Consider the following 19,180-nt stretch of genomic DNA (forward strand, 5'->3'; position numbering starts at 1 on the left):
CCGCCGGATTCCCACATACCCTGACCCCTTTCTCTGGATTTCGGAGCCATTTCCAGAGTCCCGCTCATATGACCTCATTCGAAGTGCACTGTGGACGAGCTGCCATCTGCAGCTGCTACCACAGCAGCCAAGGGCTTTAGCTCCCGAGTACCTCCCTTCCTTTGGAACTTGGGGGCCCTCTACTCCCCACTTGCACACCACACACCTTTGCTGAGGATTGTGGGGACCCTCACTCAGTTTGCAGCACGTTGTAGCCATCCCTGTCCTCTCAATACCTCCCTTGAAACTCAGCTTGTGAGCTCCTTTGGAGCAGCGTGGCCCACCTGCAACACTGCAACGGAAGAGACACAGCTGACAGTGAAACAGCAGCTTAGATCTGACGGCCGGAAAGCTCTGTCAAAAGGGACCTCCCTCTTCACACCGTAGAGGCTCTAGGAGCCGCCAGGGTTTCGGAACCAGTGCTGGGGCCAAAAGGACTCCACAGCTGTTTTCCTTCCTGGGGAGGGTTCTGGCTCGAGTGGGAATGGCTCAAGTCTCCTAAGGTTCTGAAAGCCCACTGTGTGCAGATTCACGGTACACAGAGAGCAGAAGGTGGAGTCCTGTCCTGGAGGTGGTCACAGCTCACGGATGAGCCAGGCAGGCAGGCAGGCAGGGCATGAGAACACCTGAGCTGCCTTCATGAGTGAATGGTGTGGGGGCAGAGGAAGAGAAGCCGGTCTGCTCCCTCGTGTGGTGCCCAGGGCAGGTTGTCCCCAGAGGAATCCCTTACGACAGTGAGGACTATCACGGCTGTTTCCCAAGGGGTTCTGTCAGTGCGTGTCTTCCCCGGAGCGGTCAGGCCGTCTCTAAAATACACTGGCCATGGGCATTGCCTCTCCTTGGAACTTCCCATCTGTTTCTCTTTTTTATGGAACAGTGAATTTCTAGAGGGGTTCTGGGCCACAAGGATGTTGGGTCATTTTCTAGCCTTCTGTCATGAAGAACGCTTTCCTGGGCGTTGGGGTGGTTTGTTGTTCCAGCTCCCTTTCTTGGCTTCTTTTGGGAGCTGGTGCAACAAGAGGAGCTCAGCCTCTGCCTTCTGGCTGAGATGGCACCCTTCAAACAGCAATGCCTGCCTGGAGATAATGATGGCATTTGCCAAAAGGGCTTCGTTTGGCACATGGTATCTTGAAAGGACGTACAACGTCCTTTCAGCTATCAAAGGCTAGTTCAAAGGACATAAACATGAGAACTCTCCAGTGGAGTCTTACAGTAGGTGGAGCGTCCGAAAAAAACTCCTTCAGTCATTTCACTGAGAGTCATTGATTGGGGACACCAAGAATATAGGAAGGAATGCAGAAGGAAAAGATGAAATTGTGTTCAGGATCGGGCGGAGGGATGAACAGGGCGTGCTTGCCTTGAATCCAGGCTTTGTTGGGGGGTGGGGCATAAAGATGGAACGGGTCTGAAACTACAAAGTGGTGATGGTAACACAGTATCACCAGAGTTACACAACAGTGTTCCCAAATTGCAACAATGATGAAAAAGTTTACTAATCCCAACTTAACCAACAAAAATACAGGAAACCACGCAAAAAAGAAAACATCACCAGAAAGGTGGAAACAAACCAAATGCAAAGCAGTTCGGGGGAAAGGAACTCCATGTCCCCTGGGGGCAGACCGAGTTGACGGCGTCCACGGTGAGCAGACAGGGATGGAGGCTGCAGAGCCGACCGCTCCCCTGGACGTGGTGTTTCCGGCAAGGGCTCTGGGTCTCTGTCCAGAGCGGGGGCTCGTTCTCCCTGCAGGGGTGGGTGAGTCATCGTGGGCGTCTGGGTGTTGCGCGGGAGCCAGGGCAGGCTCTCCCTGCCGAGGCGGTGACTCCTCCTCTGCCTCGGGTTCTCCTACCAAAGGCCGAGCAGGTAGAGGTGCACGTGGAGGTGGAGGTTCTGGCTGAGGGGGTGGGACATCAGTGCCTGGGGCTGGGGGTCCTGCAGGCACGGAGATCCGATCTGCCCGGTGTGCTGGCCAGTACCCAGCTGGCCTGGTGTCTCTGCGAGGGCAAGTCTCGGTTCTCCATCTGCCCTCGGTGGATCCCTGGGTCCTGCACCTGGAGCCACCACCTCTGTAGGGACAGGTCTGGGAAGTGGAGCCTGGTTCCAGTTGGAGGCCAGTGCTAGAGCTGTGGGAGAAGCATCGTTTGCCCGCAGGCCAGCCTTGGCATGTGCGTATCCCGGGACAGAAAGCTTCCAAGAGATTCCCAAAGAATACCCAGGGTCGGATGTCTTTTGGGACTGAAGTGTGCAAGATGGGGGGCGGGGGGTGTGAGGCCAGCGCTTGCTGCAGGCCCAGCAGCAGCTTTCGGGGACTCGTCCCTGTGTAGCTCAGCACCCCCTCCGCACACACTCCCGTACACCAGCCCCAGCGTCCTCACCTCTGTGCTCTGGCGTGCTGGGCTCCAGGTCCTCCTGCTGCCTCAGAGGCCGGGGTTCTCGGGACTCTGGGTCAGAGCCGGGTGTGCTGAGCTCCGTGGCAGCCTCAGACTGGGCCGCCGGGTGTATCCTGGGCGGTGTCTCGGCAGCAGGCCTTCCCCGCCTCCGCTTCGCCCCCGGTGGGGCTGATGCCTCCGTGGGCACGCTCACCTGGAGCCTGCACTGGGCCTCACGGGCGGGGGGGTGGTGCTCCGACCCCTCCCTCCGGGAGCTGGGTGGGGTGTCCCCGTCCTCGGCCTCATCACGTGGGAAGCTCTGCAACGACAGTGACCGTCAGCCAGCCATGCTGGGAGTTTTCCGAGCTGGGCCTGGCCAGTGGAGCCGCTGCTTCGGCCTGCTCGAACTTCTCTGCCCAGAAGGGTCAGAGACGTGTGTCTGCTCAGATCCCCACCCGGGAGGAAAGAGACCCACCTGAGGGTGTGAGGTCAGCCTGGGCGGCCGGCCCTGCCCGCACTCTCCCCATCCCGCCCAGCATGCTCTCCCCTGGGGTGTGGACACAACTTGTCCGCAGGCTTCTGACCCCACATCCACCTGGGCTTCCTTGAGGGAGACACACCCCGAGAAACCCGCATCCACACACACAGGCAAAGGACCCGGTGTTTCCGGGTGGCATGGGAGAGGTGGCCTGGCCCGGCCTGGGGCTCCCCGTGTTACCTTTCTGTTTCTCCGGGCAAAGGGCCAGAGGCGTCTCGGGGGTGCCCTGAGCCAACGTCGACAGGGTGCCCACGCACACTGCCTGTGAGCTCTCCTGAGGCCCCGGCCTCTGGGCAGGGGCAAACAGCAGAACATCTCGGCAGCAAGTGATCTGGCTGGGGGCTCCTCTCCGCTCTCGAGGCCTGGATACCCGGGTTGCGGGTTCTGTTGGGTTCTGTTGCCGGCAGGTGACATCATTTCCTGGGGTTCGTGCTGAGGTCCCTTCCCCAAAACTTCCCAAGGGAATCTCTGGGTTTCTGACTGCTCGACCACCACCCTTAAGCCATGTGCAGGCACAGTGACACCCACCCAGCCCAGCCGACAGCCCTGGGGAGGCCTGGGTGCAGCCAGGGCCTGAGCTCCGAGGGCCCCGCTGCTCTCAGACCAGGCTCCTTCTTCTCATAAGTGGTGTGGCCCTGGACAAGCATATGCCCCTCAGGGTTTCCCCAGTCTCTCCATCTGCAGAGTGGCGGTCATTCTCCCATCTGCTTCCTAGGTCTGTCGGCCTACGAGCAGCTCCATGCCTTTCCACCTGGGGCCGATATCACGTGGAGCGTGTGCGCTGAGACTTCAGAAAGAAAGATTCCTTCCTGGGCTGACACAGCACAGAATGGGGCAGAACGAGGCCTGGATGTGCCGTGGTACCCAGGAAAAGGCACTCCCCCTCCTGACTGTTTTGAGACCCCGCATCCAAGTTGGAGGACCGAAAGGAAGACTCGAAGGTCTCCCTCTCTTATAGAAAAGAGTGGCCAACTTTCTGGTCCTCTGTTTCCATTGAGATTCTGTTCAAGTGTCCCAGCTCGGCTTCTGCGGGTGGCTGAGCTTCTAATGGCTCCCTGCGTTCTTGTCTTTTCCTCTCCAAACCTTCCGTCCTTTTCCCCCTTCTGGGGTGGATGGGCGCTGTCATTGCTTCTACCTTCGAGACAGATTGATGAAAAGTCTGGACCATCGACTCCTTTCCTCTCTTTGGTTCCGTGTCTCTCTCTGGCTGTGTCCCTCTCTTTTCCTTTCTCAATTCAGTCTGTGTCTTCCTCTTTCTCTCTCGTGTGTGGACGGATGGATGCTAGGAATGCACATGTATATGATTAGATGAGGGTTATGTTTTAGGGATAGGTTAGAGGGAGAGAAAGGCTTTAGGTCGGAGTTGGTCATGGGGGAAGGGTCAAGGGTGGTGGTGGTGTTTCTTGGAATCTGAGTGCTGTGCATTCTTCGTCTCTTTCCATATGAACCCCTTCTCAGATACACCACTTGCAAGGAGTCTCTCGTGTTCCGTTTCCTCTCTTTTGCATTTGTGAATGCTTGCTTAGCTTCTCTGTTGTGAAGAGGTTCCATTGGATGGAAACCCATTGGTGTACTTCGTGTACCTCTTTCCCTTACTTGAAGAGACCCATTTCTACCTCCGCCCAGCAAATGGCAAGGAGACTCTGATGTTAAGGAGCCTTTGACCTACGCTTCTTTCTAGCTATCTCATGACATCAGCCTTTAGGGTGAGGTTTTCCCCGATATTGAGGTGGTCTGAGATCAAAACCAATAGCGTTCTTCAGATGTAGCTGTCTGGTTTTCCCATGGACATGTATTGAAGAGGCTTTCTTGTTCCCATTTGGATATTCTCCCCTTCTGTGTCAGAGATGAGTTGAGCATGGATGCTGGGGTCTGTGTCTGGACCCTCAACTTTATTCCATCGATCTGGATCTGTGTGTGTTGTTGTATTCCCAATAGCATACTGTCCGGCTCCTGCTGCTGCTGCTGCGGCTAAGTCACTTCAGTCGTGTCTGACTCTGCGCGACCCCATGGCCTGCAGCCTACCAGGCTCCTCCGTCCAGGGCATTTTCCAGGCAAGAGTACTGGAGTGGGTCGCCATTGCCTTCTCCGATACTCTCCTGAGGATCCTAGTTTGGTCGTCTAATTTCCTTTCACACAACCTTGGATGTCCGTATCGGGGCTTTTTCGTCGGATTGTATTGACAATTTAGGCTCTTTTCTGTTTCCGTACCCCTTTTGCAATTCTTGGTTGGGTGCGAAAATGCATTGGCATTTTGGGAGGAATAGCATCGAAGCTGTGGATTGCCTTGTGGGGCTGGGATATCATTTTCCAAATAGGAATTCTTTCAAGCCCTGAGCACAGCTTCTCTTTCCAGGGATTGGTGTGGGCTTGATCTTCCTTCTTCCATCTCTCGCCGTTTTGTGAGAACAGGTCCTTCCTTCCCTTCTGGGTTAGATGGACCCGTGGGGATCACTTCAGTGAATGGCATTGTCAGTGGGGGTGATAATTCCCTTCTCATTGGAAGACTTTGCTGTGAGTATTAGAAATGCAAGTGATTTCTCTTCCCCTTCCTCCCTGTCCATCTCTCAGGGCCACCGGGAAACAGAGGCCTCACCCAGGGTCACACAGGCCTGAGGAGGTACAACTAGACTGTTGATTCTTCAGGCCCTCAGTGCTGGACATCATCCGGGATACTCTGTGTGTGTCTTCCTCAGTCTGGTGTCCCTTCAGACCTTTCCCTAGTTTTCACAGGCTTGTTGTGTTGGTGTTCTTTGTCTGTTTGGAGACACATCCTTGATAAGCTTTGTGTTTCCACTCATTCGTCTCGCGATGTGTGACCTGTCTTTTGCTTTTGTACTGAGGTCTTTCCCACAGTAGATATCTTTGATTTTGCAAAGTCCACTGTATTCTCCTGGTTTTTTTTGTGGACTGCCTTTTAGTTTTGTGTGTGAAGACTCAAAGCACGTGTCCGGTTTCTGCTCATTGTTCCTCTAGATTTGTGACAAGTTTTCATGGAATGTTTGTCTAGGGATAACTGGAAGTGAACTCGGTGTAAGGTGTCAAGTCTCCATCTTCATTCATGTCATCCCCTGCAGTTTCCAATACCCTGTTCCTGAGTGGTATTGGAGACCTTGAGGGAAGTTTGCTTGCATTGGAGTTTGCGTTTCCACCTTGATTAACTTCACACTGTTCTGCCCTCAGGGACACTGTCAAGGGGGAGTGAGGAGCAGCCTGCACTTCCAGCAGTGACCACACGGTGGGGCGAGTGCTGCTCTCCCCTCTGGGAGCCCCAGGCCACAGGCATCCCAGTGAGGAGCCAGCTCTGTGCTCAGCTGAAAGGAGTTAGTCTCTCAGGAGCCTCTGAGCCCTTCCGTTTGGATCACCCAGGGTGGGCATTTACTGTGACAGAAAAAATTGCCCTGAATTCCATGGACGGAAGAGCCTGGCTGTGTAGAGATCGTGAGTTGCCGTGAATCAGACACAACTGAGGACACAAAAATTCAATAGATTAAAACACTTTTTGGGTGTGGGGGGGAGTGAAAGGGGGTGATGTGGGTTTTTTTGTCTTATAAAATAGCCAAGGGAAATCTAGTTTAAACCTAAATTCACATATATGGGATAGGTATAGCTCTCCGTCACCCTATTAAAAAAACTACTAAACTTTTCTGAAAGTTTATTTTGCAGCTTCCTTGAGCACTTCATTGTGAAGCTTTTTTTTTTTTTTTTCTGTGACTTTGGCCTCATTAAAAAGTACGGTTTGCCTTTACTGGATAATTTTGTTCATTGGTTTCTTAGGGAATCTTGGTAATATTTGAGTTTCCTGGGGAGTATGGTCACATGACCTGGCCCTGGCCAATCGGTGCCTTCCACCTCCTTGGCCACTGTGATTGGCTCCGGACTGGGGCAGTGCCCAATCGGGGCCCAGGGCCGGGCCTCACGTTAGAAGCCAGGGGAAGAGGAGCTCTCGTCCTGCTGGGGTAGGGGAAGGGGTGGGGCCGGGGGAGGTCAGGCTCCATAAGTGGGAGGGGCGTGAGGTCCGCCTGCGGCAGTTGGTGACCTTCCTGCTCCCCTCAGGGCAGAGCCGCCGGCGTGAGAATGAGGGCGCTGCTGAGCCCAGGGACTGGGATGGCCTGTTGCTGCTGTGGTCCCAGAGCTCCACCCGAGACCTGAGGGAAGCCGTCTGCCCGTGAGTCCTCTCCCGCTTGTCTGTCAGCTTGTTTGAAACATGCTGGGTTTTCTGCCCAGCTGGCTAAGGGGAGTCCCTGGAAACGCAAGGGTGTGGGTTTTGGCAGACTTCAGGGAAGACATGCCAGATGAGCCTGGGAGACTCCAGCTTAATCTGGATTCAGGAGATATCTCCTCGGGCCAGCTAGTAATTGTAGGATAAGCCTAATGAGTCTTCACAGGATGAAGAGAGTAACGTGCCAAGGTAGCAATCGATGTCCTCATTCGAGAGGTTGAAGCTGGTGCTCAGAGAAGCGGGGAACTTGGCCAGAACAAGCAGGTGTGCACCCAGACAGAACCCCCAGATCCGGCCATTGGAGCTCAGGGAGGCCACTGGTGTGGCTTGTCCCTGTGGCAGGGGCCGAGGCATGCAGCCCACCCTGATTCCTGCGGGGGCCTGACTTGGGAAGTGCCATCTGGTAGCTTTGAGACTCACCAAACCAAATTGCACTGGAGAGAGGAAGGACACCTTCCTTCATCCACCCCCCACCCCCGCCGGATTCCCACATACCCTGACCCCTTTCTCTGGATTTCGGAGCCATTTCCAGAGTCCCGCTCATATGACCTCATTCGAAGTGCACTGTGGACGAGCTGCCATCTGCAGCTGCTACCACAGCAGCCAAGGGCTTTAGCTCCCGAGTACCTCCCTTCCTTTGGAACTTGGGGGCCCTCTACTCCCCACTTGCACACCACACACCTTTGCTGAGGATTGTGGGGACCCTCACTCAGTTTGCAGCACGTTGTAGCCATCCCTGTCCTCTCAATACCTCCCTTGAAACTCAGCTTGTGAGCTCCTTTGGAGCAGCGTGGCCCACCTGCAACACTGCAACGGAAGAGACACAGCTGACAGTGAAACAGCAGCTTAGATCTGACGGCCGGAAAGCTCTGTCAAAAGGGACCTCCCTCTTCACACCGTAGAGGCTCTAGGAGCCGCCAGGGTTTCGGAACCAGTGCTGGGGCCAAAAGGACTCCACAGCTGTTTTCCTTCCTGGGGAGGGTTCTGGCTCGAGTGGGAATGGCTCAAGTCTCCTAAGGTTCTGAAAGCCCACTGTGTGCAGATTCACGGTACACAGAGAGCAGAAGGTGGAGTCCTGTCCTGGAGGTGGTCACAGCTCACGGATGAGCCAGGCAGGCAGGCAGGCAGGGCATGAGAACACCTGAGCTGCCTTCATGAGTGAATGGTGTGGGGGCAGAGGAAGAGAAGCCGGTCTGCTCCCTCGTGTGGTGCCCAGGGCAGGTTGTCCCCAGAGGAATCCCTTACGACAGTGAGGACTATCACGGCTGTTTCCCAAGGGGTTCTGTCAGTGCGTGTCTTCCCCGGAGCGGTCAGGCCGTCTCTAAAATACACTGGCCATGGGCATTGCCTCTCCTTGGAACTTCCCATCTGTTTCTCTTTTTTATGGAACAGTGAATTTCTAGAGGGGTTCTGGGCCACAAGGATGTTGGGTCATTTTCTAGCCTTCTGTCATGAAGAACGCTTTCCTGGGCGTTGGGGTGGTTTGTTGTTCCAGCTCCCTTTCTTGGCTTCTTTTGGGAGCTGGTGCAACAAGAGGAGCTCAGCCTCTGCCTTCTGGCTGAGATGGCACCCTTCAAACAGCAATGCCTGCCTGGAGATAATGATGGCATTTGCCAAAAGGGCTTCGTTTGGCACATGGTATCTTGAAAGGACGTACAACGTCCTTTCAGCTATCAAAGGCTAGTTCAAAGGACATAAACATGAGAACTCTCCAGTGGAGTCTTACAGTAGGTGGAGCGTCCGAAAAAAACTCCTTCAGTCATTTCACTGAGAGTCATTGATTGGGGACACCAAGAATATAGGAAGGAATGCAGAAGGAAAAGATGAAATTGTGTTCAGGATCGGGCGGAGGGATGAACAGGGCGTGCTTGCCTTGAATCCAGGCTTTGTTGGGGGGTGGGGCATAAAGATGGAACGGGTCTGAAACTACAAAGTGGTGATGGTAACACAGTATCACCAGAGTTACACAACAGTGTTCCCAAATTGCAACAATGATGAAAAAGTTTACTAATCCCAACTTAACCAACAAAAATACAGGAAACCACGCAAAAAAGAAAACATCACCAGAAAGGTGGAAACAAACCAAATGCAAAGCAGTTCGGGGGAAAGGAACTCCATGTCCCCTGGGGGCAGACCGAGTTGACGGCGTCCACGGTGAGCAGACAGGGATGGAGGCTGCAGAGCCGACCGCTCCCCTGGACGTGGTGTTTCCGGCAAGGGCTCTGGGTCTCTGTCCAGAGCGGGGGCTCGTTCTCCCTGCAGGGGTGGGTGAGTCATCGTGGGCGTCTGGGTGTTGCGCGGGAGCCAGGGCAGGCTCTCCCTGCCGAGGCGGTGACTCCTCCTCTGCCTCGGGTTCTCCTACCAAAGGCCGAGCAGGTAGAGGTGCACGTGGAGGTGGAGGTTCTGGCTGAGGGGGTGGGACATCAGTGCCTGGGGCTGGGGGTCCTGCAGGCACGGAGATCCGATCTGCCCGGTGTGCTGGCCAGTACCCAGCTGGCCTGGTGTCTCTGCGAGGGCAAGTCTCGGTTCTCCATCTGCCCTCGGTGGATCCCTGGGTCCTGCACCTGGAGCCACCACCTCTGTAGGGACAGGTCTGGGAAGTGGAGCCTGGTTCCAGTTGGAGGCCAGTGCTAGAGCTGTGGGAGAAGCATCGTTTGCCCGCAGGCCAGCCTTGGCATGTGCGTATCCCGGGACAGAAAGCTTCCAAGAGATTCCCAAAGAATACCCAGGGTCGGATGTCTTTTGGGACTGAAGTGTGCAAGATGGGGGGCGGGGGGTGTGAGGCCAGCGCTTGCTGCAGGCCCAGCAGCAGCTTTCGGGGACTCGTCCCTGTGTAGCTCAGCACCCCCTCCGCACACACTCCCGTACACCAGCCCCAGCGTCCTCACCTCTGTGCTCTGGCGTGCTGGGCTCCAGGTCCTCCTGCTGCCTCAGAGGCCGGGGTTCTCGGGACTCTGGGTCAGAGCCGGGTGTGCTGAGCTCCGTGGCAGCCTCAGACTGGGCCGCCGGGTGTATCCTGGGCGGTGTCTCGGCAGCAGGCCTTCCCCGCCTCCGCTTCGCCCCCGGTGGGGCTGATGCCTCCGTGGGCACGCTCACCTGGAGCCTGCACTGGGCCTCACGGGCGGGGGGGTGGTGCTCCGACCCCTCCCTCCGGGAGCTGGGTGGGGTGTCCCCGTCCTCGGCCTCATCACGTGGGAAGCTCTGCAACGACAGTGACCGTCAGCCAGCCATGCTGGGAGTTTTCCGAGCTGGGCCTGGCCAGTGGAGCCGCTGCTTCGGCCTGCTCGAACTTCTCTGCCCAGAAGGGTCAGAGACGTGTGTCTGCTCAGATCCCCACCCGGGAGGAAAGAGACCCACCTGAGGGTGTGAGGTCAGCCTGGGCGGCCGGCCCTGCCCGCACTCTCCCCATCCCGCCCAGCATGCTCTCCCCTGGGGTGTGGACACAACTTGTCCGCAGGCTTCTGACCCCACATCCACCTGGGCTTCCTTGAGGGAGACACACCCCGAGAAACCCGCATCCACACACACAGGCAAAGGACCCGGTGTTTCCGGGTGGCATGGGAGAGGTGGCCTGGCCCGGCCTGGGGCTCCCCGTGTTACCTTTCTGTTTCTCCGGGCAAAGGGCCAGAGGCGTCTCGGGGGTGCCCTGAGCCAACGTCGACAGGGTGCCCACGCACACTGCCTGTGAGCTCTCCTGAGGCCCCGGCCTCTGGGCAGGGGCAAACAGCAGAACATCTCGGCAGCAAGTGATCTGGCTGGGGGCTCCTCTCCGCTCTCGAGGCCTGGATACCCGGGTTGCGGGTTCTGTTGGGTTCTGTTGCCGGCAGGTGACATCATTTCCTGGGGTTCGTGCTGAGGTCCCTTCCCCAAAACTTCCCAAGGGAATCTCTGGGTTTCTGACTGCTCGACCACCACCCTTAAGCCATGTGCAGGCACAGTGACACCCACCCAGCCCAGCCGACAGCCCTGGGGAGGCCTGGGTGCAGCCAGGGCCTGAGCTCCGAGGGCCCCGCTGCTCTCAGACCAGGCTCCTTCTTCTCATAAGTGGTGTGGCCCTGGACAAGCATATGCCCCTCAGGGTTTCCCCAGTCTCTCCATCTGCAGAGTGGCGGTCATTCTCCCATCTGCTTCCTAGGTCTGTCGGCCTACGAGCAGCTCCATGCCTTTCCACCTGGGGCCGATATCACGTGGAGCGTGTGCGCTGAGACTTCAGAAAGAAAGATTCCTTCCTGGGCTGACACAGCACAGAATGGGGCAGAACGAGGCCTGGATGTGCCGTGGTACCCAGGAAAAGGCACTCCCCCTCCTGACTGTTTTGAGACCCCGCATCCAAGTTGGAGGACCGAAAGGAAGACTCGAAGGTCTCCCTCTCTTATAGAAAAGAGTGGCCAACTTTCTGGTCCTCTGTTTCCATTGAGATTCTGTTCAAGTGTCCCAGCTCGGCTTCTGCGGGTGGCTGAGCTTCTAATGGCTCCCTGCGTTCTTGTCTTTTCCTCTCCAAACCTTCCGTCCTTTTCCCCCTTCTGGGGTGGATGGGCGCTGTCATTGCTTCTACCTTCGAGACAGATTGATGAAAAGTCTGGACCATCGACTCCTTTCCTCTCTTTGGTTCCGTGTCTCTCTCTGGCTGTGTCCCTCTCTTTTCCTTTCTCAATTCAGTCTGTGTCTTCCTCTTTCTCTCTCGTGTGTGGACGGATGGATGCTAGGAATGCACATGTATATGATTAGATGAGGGTTATGTTTTAGGGATAGGTTAGAGGGAGAGAAAGGCTTTAGGTCGGAGTTGGTCATGGGGGAAGGGTCAAGGGTGGTGGTGGTGTTTCTTGGAATCTGAGTGCTGTGCATTCTTCGTCTCTTTCCATATGAACCCCTTCTCAGATACACCACTTGCAAGGAGTCTCTCGTGTTCCGTTTCCTCTCTTTTGCATTTGTGAATGCTTGCTTAGCTTCTCTGTTGTGAAGAGGTTCCATTGGATGGAAACCCATTGGTGTACTTCGTGTACCTCTTTCCCTTACTTGAAGAGACCCATTTCTACCTCCGCCCAGCAAATGGCAAGGAGACTCTGATGTTAAGGAGCCTTTGACCTACGCTTCTTTCTAGCTATCTCATGACATCAGCCTTTAGGGTGAGGTTTTCCCCGATATTGAGGTGGTCTGAGATCAAAACCAATAGCGTTCTTCAGATGTAGCTGTCTGGTTTTCCCATGGACATGTATTGAAGAGGCTTTCTTGTTCCCATTTGGATATTCTCCCCTTCTGTGTCAGAGATGAGTTGAGCATGGATGCTGGGGTCTGTGTCTGGACCCTCAACTTTATTCCATCGATCTGGATCTGTGTGTGTTGTTGTATTCCCAATAGCATACTGTCCGGCTCCTGCTGCTGCTGCTGCGGCTAAGTCACTTCAGTCGTGTCTGACTCTGCGCGACCCCATGGCCTGCAGCCTACCAGGCTCCTCCGTCCAGGGCATTTTCCAGGCAAGAGTACTGGAGTGGGTCGCCATTGCCTTCTCCGATACTCTCCTGAGGATCCTAGTTTGGTCGTCTAATTTCCTTTCACACAACCTTGGATGTCCGTATCGGGGCTTTTTCGTCGGATTGTATTGACAATTTAGGCTCTTTTCTGTTTCCGTACCCCTTTTGCAATTCTTGGTTGGGTGCGAAAATGCATTGGCATTTTGGGAGGAATAGCATCGAAGCTGTGGATTGCCTTGTGGGGCTGGGATATCATTTTCCAAATAGGAATTCTTTCAAGCCCTGAGCACAGCTTCTCTTTCCAGGGATTGGTGTGGGCTTGATCTTCCTTCTTCCATCTCTCGCCGTTTTGTGAGAACAGGTCCTTCCTTCCCTTCTGGGTTAGATGGACCCGTGGGGATCACTTCAGTGAATGGCATTGTCAGTGGGGGTGATAATTCCCTTCTCATTGGAAGACTTTGCTGTGAGTATTAGAAATGCAAGTGATTTCTCTTCCCCTTCCTCCCTGTCCATCTCTCAGGGCCACCGGGAAACAGAGGCCTCACCCAGGGTCACACAGGCCTGAGGAGGTACAACTAGACTGTTGATTCTTCAGGCCCTCAGTGCTGGACATCATCCGGGATACTCTGTGTGTGTCTTCCTCAGTCTGGTGTCCCTTCAGACCTTTCCCTAGTTTTCACAGGCTTGTTGTGTTGGTGTTCTTTGTCTGTTTGGAGACACATCCTTGATAAGCTTTGTGTTTCCACTCATTCGTCTCGCGATGTGTGACCTGTCTTTTGCTTTTGTACTGAGGTCTTTCCCACAGTAGATATCTTTGATTTTGCAAAGTCCACTGTATTCTCCTGGTTTTTTTTGTGGACTGCCTTTTAGTTTTGTGTGTGAAGACTCAAAGCACGTGTCCGGTTTCTGCTCATTGTTCCTCTAGATTTGTGACAAGTTTTCATGGAATGTTTGTCTAGGGATAACTGGAAGTGAACTCGGTGTAAGGTGTCAAGTCTCCATCTTCATTCATGTCATCCCCTGCAGTTTCCAATACCCTGTTCCTGAGTGGTATTGGAGACCTTGAGGGAAGTTTGCTTGCATTGGAGTTTGCGTTTCCACCTTGATTAACTTCACACTGTTCTGCCCTCAGGGACACTGTCAAGGGGGAGTGAGGAGCAGCCTGCACTTCCAGCAGTGACCACACGGTGGGGCGAGTGCTGCTCTCCCCTCTGGGAGCCCCAGGCCACAGGCATCCCAGTGAGGAGCCAGCTCTGTGCTCAGCTGAAAGGAGTTAGTCTCTCAGGAGCCTCTGAGCCCTTCCGTTTGGATCACCCAGGGTGGGCATTTACTGTGACAGAAAAAATTGCCCTGAATTCCATGGACGGAAGAGCCTGGCTGTGTAGAGATCGTGAGTTGCCGTGAATCAGACACAACTGAGGACACAAAAATTCAATAGATTAAAACACTTTTTGGGTGTGGGGGGGAGTGAAAGGGGGTGATGTGGGTTTTTTTGTCTTATAAAATAGCCAAGGGAAATCTAGTTTAAACCTAAATTCACATATATGGGATAGGTATAGCTCTCCGTCACCCTATTAAAAAAACTACTAAACTTTTCTGAAAGTTTATTTTGCAGCTTCCTTGAGCACTTCATTGTGAAGCTTTTTTTTTTTTTTTCTGTGACTTTGGCCTCATTAAAAAGTACGGTTTGCCTTTACTGGATAATTTTGTTCATTGGTTTCTTAGGGAATCTTGGTAATATTTGAGTTTCCTGGGGAGTATGGTCACATGACCTGGCCCTGGCCAATCGGTGCCTTCCACCTCCTTGGCCACTGTGATTGGCTCCGGACTGGGGCAGTGCCCAATCGGGGCCCAGGGCCGGGCCTCACGTTAGAAGCCAGGGGAAGAGGAGCTCTCGTCCTGCTGGGGTAGGGGAAGGGGTGGGGCCGGGGGAGGTCAGGCTCCATAAGTGGGAGGGGCGTGAGGTCCGCCTGCGGCAGTTGGTGACCTTCCTGCTCCCCTCAGGGCAGAGCCGCCGGCGTGAGAATGAGGGCGCTGCTGAGCCCAGGGACTGGGATGGCCTGTTGCTGCTGTGGTCCCAGAGCTCCACCCGAGACCTGAGGGAAGCCGTCTGCCCGTGAGTCCTCTCCCGCTTGTCTGTCAGCTTGTTTGAAACATGCTGGGTTTTCTGCCCAGCTGGCTAAGGGGAGTCCCTGGAAACGCAAGGGTGTGGGTTTTGGCAGACTTCAGGGAAGACATGCCAGATGAGCCTGGGAGACTCCAGCTTAATCTGGATTCAGGAGATATCTCCTCGGGCCAGCTAGTAATTGTAGGATAAGCCTAATGAGTCTTCACAGGATGAAGAGAGTAACGTGCCAAGGTAGCAATCGATGTCCTCATTCGAGAGGTTGAAGCTGGTGCTCAGAGAAGCGGGGAACTTGGCCAGAACAAGCAGGTGTGCACCCAGACAGAACCCCCAGATCCGGCCATTGGAGCTCAGGGAGGCCACTGGTGTGGCTTGTCCCTGTGGCAGGGGCCGAGGCATGCAGCCCACCCTGATTCCTGCGGGGGCCTGACTTGGGAAGTGCCATCTGGTAGCTTTGAGACTCACCAAACCAAATTGCACTGGAGAGAGGAAGGACACCTTCCTTCATCCACCCCCCACCCCCGCCGGATTCCCACATACCCTGACCCCTTTCTCTGGATTTCGGAGCCATTTCCAGAGTCCCGCTCATATGACCTCATTCGAAGTGCACTGTGGACGAGCTGCCATCTGCAGCTGCTACCACAGCAGCCAAGGGCTTTAGCTCCCGAGTACCTCCCTTCCTTTGGAACTTGGGGGCCCTCTACTCCCCACTTGCACACCACACACCTTTGCTGAGGATTGTGGGGACCCTCACTCAGTTTGCAGCACGTTGTAGCCATCCCTGTCCTCTCAATACCTCCCTTGAAACTCAGCTTGTGAGCTCCTTTGGAGCAGCGTGGCCCACCTGCAACACTGCAACGGAAGAGACACAGCTGACAGTGAAACAGCAGCTTAGATCTGACGGCCGGAAAGCTCTGTCAAAAGGGACCTCCCTCTTCACACCGTAGAGGCTCTAGGAGCCGCCAGGGTTTCGGAACCAGTGCTGGGGCCAAAAGGACTCCACAGCTGTTTTCCTTCCTGGGGAGGGTTCTGGCTCGAGTGGGAATGGCTCAAGTCTCCTAAGGTTCTGAAAGCCCACTGTGTGCAGATTCACGGTACACAGAGAGCAGAAGGTGGAGTCCTGTCCTGGAGGTGGTCACAGCTCACGGATGAGCCAGGCAGGCAGGCAGGCAGGGCATGAGAACACCTGAGCTGCCTTCATGAGTGAATGGTGTGGGGGCAGAGGAAGAGAAGCCGGTCTGCTCCCTCGTGTGGTGCCCAGGGCAGGTTGTCCCCAGAGGAATCCCTTACGACAGTGAGGACTATCACGGCTGTTTCCCAAGGGGTTCTGTCAGTGCGTGTCTTCCCCGGAGCGGTCAGGCCGTCTCTAAAATACACTGGCCATGGGCATTGCCTCTCCTTGGAACTTCCCATCTGTTTCTCTTTTTTATGGAACAGTGAATTTCTAGAGGGGTTCTGGGCCACAAGGATGTTGGGTCATTTTCTAGCCTTCTGTCATGAAGAACGCTTTCCTGGGCGTTGGGGTGGTTTGTTGTTCCAGCTCCCTTTCTTGGCTTCTTTTGGGAGCTGGTGCAACAAGAGGAGCTCAGCCTCTGCCTTCTGGCTGAGATGGCACCCTTCAAACAGCAATGCCTGCCTGGAGATAATGATGGCATTTGCCAAAAGGGCTTCGTTTGGCACATGGTATCTTGAAAGGACGTACAACGAACTTTCGGCTATCAAAGGCTAGTTCAAAGGACATAAACATGAGAACTCTCCAGTGGAGTCTTACAGTAGGTGGAGCGTCCGAAAAAAACTCCTTCAGTCATTTCACTGAGAGTCATTGATTGGGGACACCAAGAATATAGGAAGGAATGCAGAAGGAAAAGATGAAATTGTGTTCAGGATCGGGCGGAGGGATGAACAGGGCGTGCTTGCCTTGAATCCAGGCTTTGTTGGGGGGTGGGGCATAAAGATGGAACGGGTCTGAAACTACAAAGTGGTGATGGTAACACAGTATCACCAGAGTTACACAACAGTGTTCCCAAATTGCAACAATGATGAAAAAGTTTACTAATCCCAACTTAACCAACAAAAATACAGGAAACCACGCAAAAAAGAAAACATCACCAGAAAGGTGGAAACAAACCAAATGCAAAGCAGTTCGGGGGAAAGGAACTCCATGTCCCCTGGGGGCAGACCGAGTTGACGGCGTCCACGGTGAGCAGACAGGGATGGAGGCTGCAGAGCCGACCGCTCCCCTGGACGTGGTGTTTCCGGCAAGGGCTCTGGGTCTCTGTCCAGAGCGGGGGCTCGTTCTCCCTGCAGGGGTGGGTGAGTCATCGTGGGCGTCTGGGTGTTGCGCGGGAGCCAGGGCAGGCTCTCCCTGCCGAGGCGGTGACTCCTCCTCTGCCTCGGGTTCTCCTACCAAAGGCCGAGCAGGTAGAGGTGCACGTGGAGGTGGAGGTTCTGGCTGAGGGGGTGGGACATCAGTGCCTGGGGCTGGGGGTCCTGCAGGCACGGAGATCCGATCTGCCCGGTGTGCTGGCCAGTACCCAGCTGGCCTGGTGTCTCTGCGAGGGCAAGTCTCGGTTCTCCATCTGCCCTCGGTGGATCCCTGGGTCCTGCACCTGGAGCCACCACCTCTGTAGGGACAGGTCTGGGAAGTGGAGCCTGGTTCCAGTTGGAGGCCAGTGCTAGAGCTGTGGGAGAAGCATCGTTTGCCCGCAGGCCAGCCTTGGCATGTGCGTATCCCGGGACAGAAAGCTTCCAAGAGATTCCCAAAGAATACCCAGGGTCGGATGTCTTTTGGGACTGAAGTGTGCAAGATGGGGGGCGGGGGGTGTGAGGCCAGCGCTTGCTGCAGGCCCAGCAGCAGCTTTCGGGGACTCGTCCCTGTGTAGCTCAGCACCCCCTCCGCACACACTCCCGTACACCAGCCCCAGCGTCCTCACCTCTGTGCTCTGGCGTGCTGGGCTCCAGGTCCTCCTGCTGCCTCAGAGGCCGGGGTTCTCGGGACTCTGGGTCAGAGCCGGGTGTGCTGAGCTCCGTGGCAGCCTCAGACTGGGCCGCCGGGTGTATCCTGGGCGGTGTCTCGGCAGCAGGCCTTCCCCGCCTCCGCTTCGCCCCCGGTGGGGCTGATGCCTCCGTGGGCACGCTCACCTGGAGCCTGCACTGGGCCTCACGGGCGGGGGGGTGGTGCTCCGACCCCTCCCTCTGGGAGCTGGGTGGGGTGTCCCCGTCCTCGGCCTCATCACGTGGGAAGCTCTGCAACGACAGTGACCGTCAGCCAGCCATGCTGGGAGTTTTCCGAGCTGGGCCTGGCCAGTGGAGCCGCTGCTTCGGCCTGCTCGAACTTCTCTGCCCAGAAGGGTCAGAGACGTGTGTCTGCTCAGATCCCCACCCGGGAGGAAAGAGACCCACCTGAGGGTGTGAGGTCAGCCTGGGCGGCCGGCCCTGCCCGCACTCTCCCCATCCCGCCCAGCATGCTCTCCCCTGGGGTGTGGACACAACTTGTCCGCAGGCTTCTGACCCCACATCCACCTGGGCTTCCTTGAGGGAGACACACCCCGAGAAACCCGCATCCACACACACAGGCAAAGGACCCGGTGTTTCCGGGTGGCATGGGAGAGGTGGCCTGGCCCGGCCTGGGGCTCCCCGTGTTACCTTTCTGTTTCTCCGGGCAAAGGGCCAGAGGCGTCTCGGGGGTGCCCTGAGCCAACGTCGACAGGGTGCCCACGCACACTGCCTGTGAGCTCTCCTGAGGCCCCGGCCTCTGGGCAGGGGCAAACAGCAGAACATCTCGGCAGCAAGTGATCTGGCTGGGGGCTCCTCTCCGCTCTCGAGGCCTGGATACCCGGGTTGCGGGTTCTGTTGGGTTCTGTTGCCGGCAGGTGACATCATTTCCTGGGGTTCGTGCTGAGGTCCCTTCCCCAAAACTTCCCAAGGGAATCTCTGGGTTTCTGACTGCTCGACCACCACCCTTAAGCCATGTGCAGGCACAGTGACACCCACCCAGCCCAGCCGACAGCCCTGGGGAGGCCTGGGTGCAGCCAGGGCCTGAGCTCCGAGGGCCCCGCTGCTCTCAGACCAGGCTCCTTCTTCTCATAAGTGGTGTGGCCCTGGACAAGCATATGCCCCTCAGGGTTTCCCCAGTCTCTCCATCTGCAGAGTGGCGGTCATTCTCCCATCTGCTTCCTAGGTCTGTCGGCCTACGAGCAGCTCCATGCCTTTCCACCTGGGGCCGATATCACGTGGAGCGTGTGCGCTGAGACTTCAGAAAGAAAGATTCCTTCCTGGGCTGACACAGCACAGAATGGGGCAGAACGAGGCCTGGATGTGCCGTGGTACCCAGGAAAAGGCACTCCCCCTCCTGACTGTTTTGAGACCCCGCATCCAAGTTGGAGGACCGAAAGGAAGACTCGAAGGTCTCCCTCTCT

The 19,180-nt window shown here is 55.8% G+C and overlaps 1 protein-coding gene across 1 annotated transcript; it reads right to left on the minus strand.

The window, feature by feature from the left end:
- Positions 1-16,790: 16,790 nt before the first annotated feature.
- On the minus strand, positions 16,791-18,584 carry LOC145517345 (uncharacterized). The gene is made up of 3 exons (XM_081519628.1): positions 18,408-18,584; positions 17,696-18,008; positions 16,791-17,443 (listed from the first exon to the last, which is right to left on the minus strand). The coding sequence occupies exons 1-3, from the start codon at positions 18,540-18,542 to the stop codon at positions 17,166-17,168; spliced, it is 726 nt and encodes a 241-aa protein (XP_081375754.1). The 5' UTR covers positions 18,543-18,584; the 3' UTR covers positions 16,791-17,165.
- Positions 18,585-19,180: the final 596 nt, after the last annotated feature.

This window comes from Giraffa tippelskirchi, chromosome 8, assembly GCF_054371585.1.
Source record: "Giraffa tippelskirchi isolate mGirTip1 chromosome 8, T2T-mGirTip1v1.2.pri, whole genome shotgun sequence".
In the NCBI taxonomy this organism is placed as follows: Eukaryota; Metazoa; Chordata; class Mammalia; order Artiodactyla; family Giraffidae; genus Giraffa; species Giraffa tippelskirchi.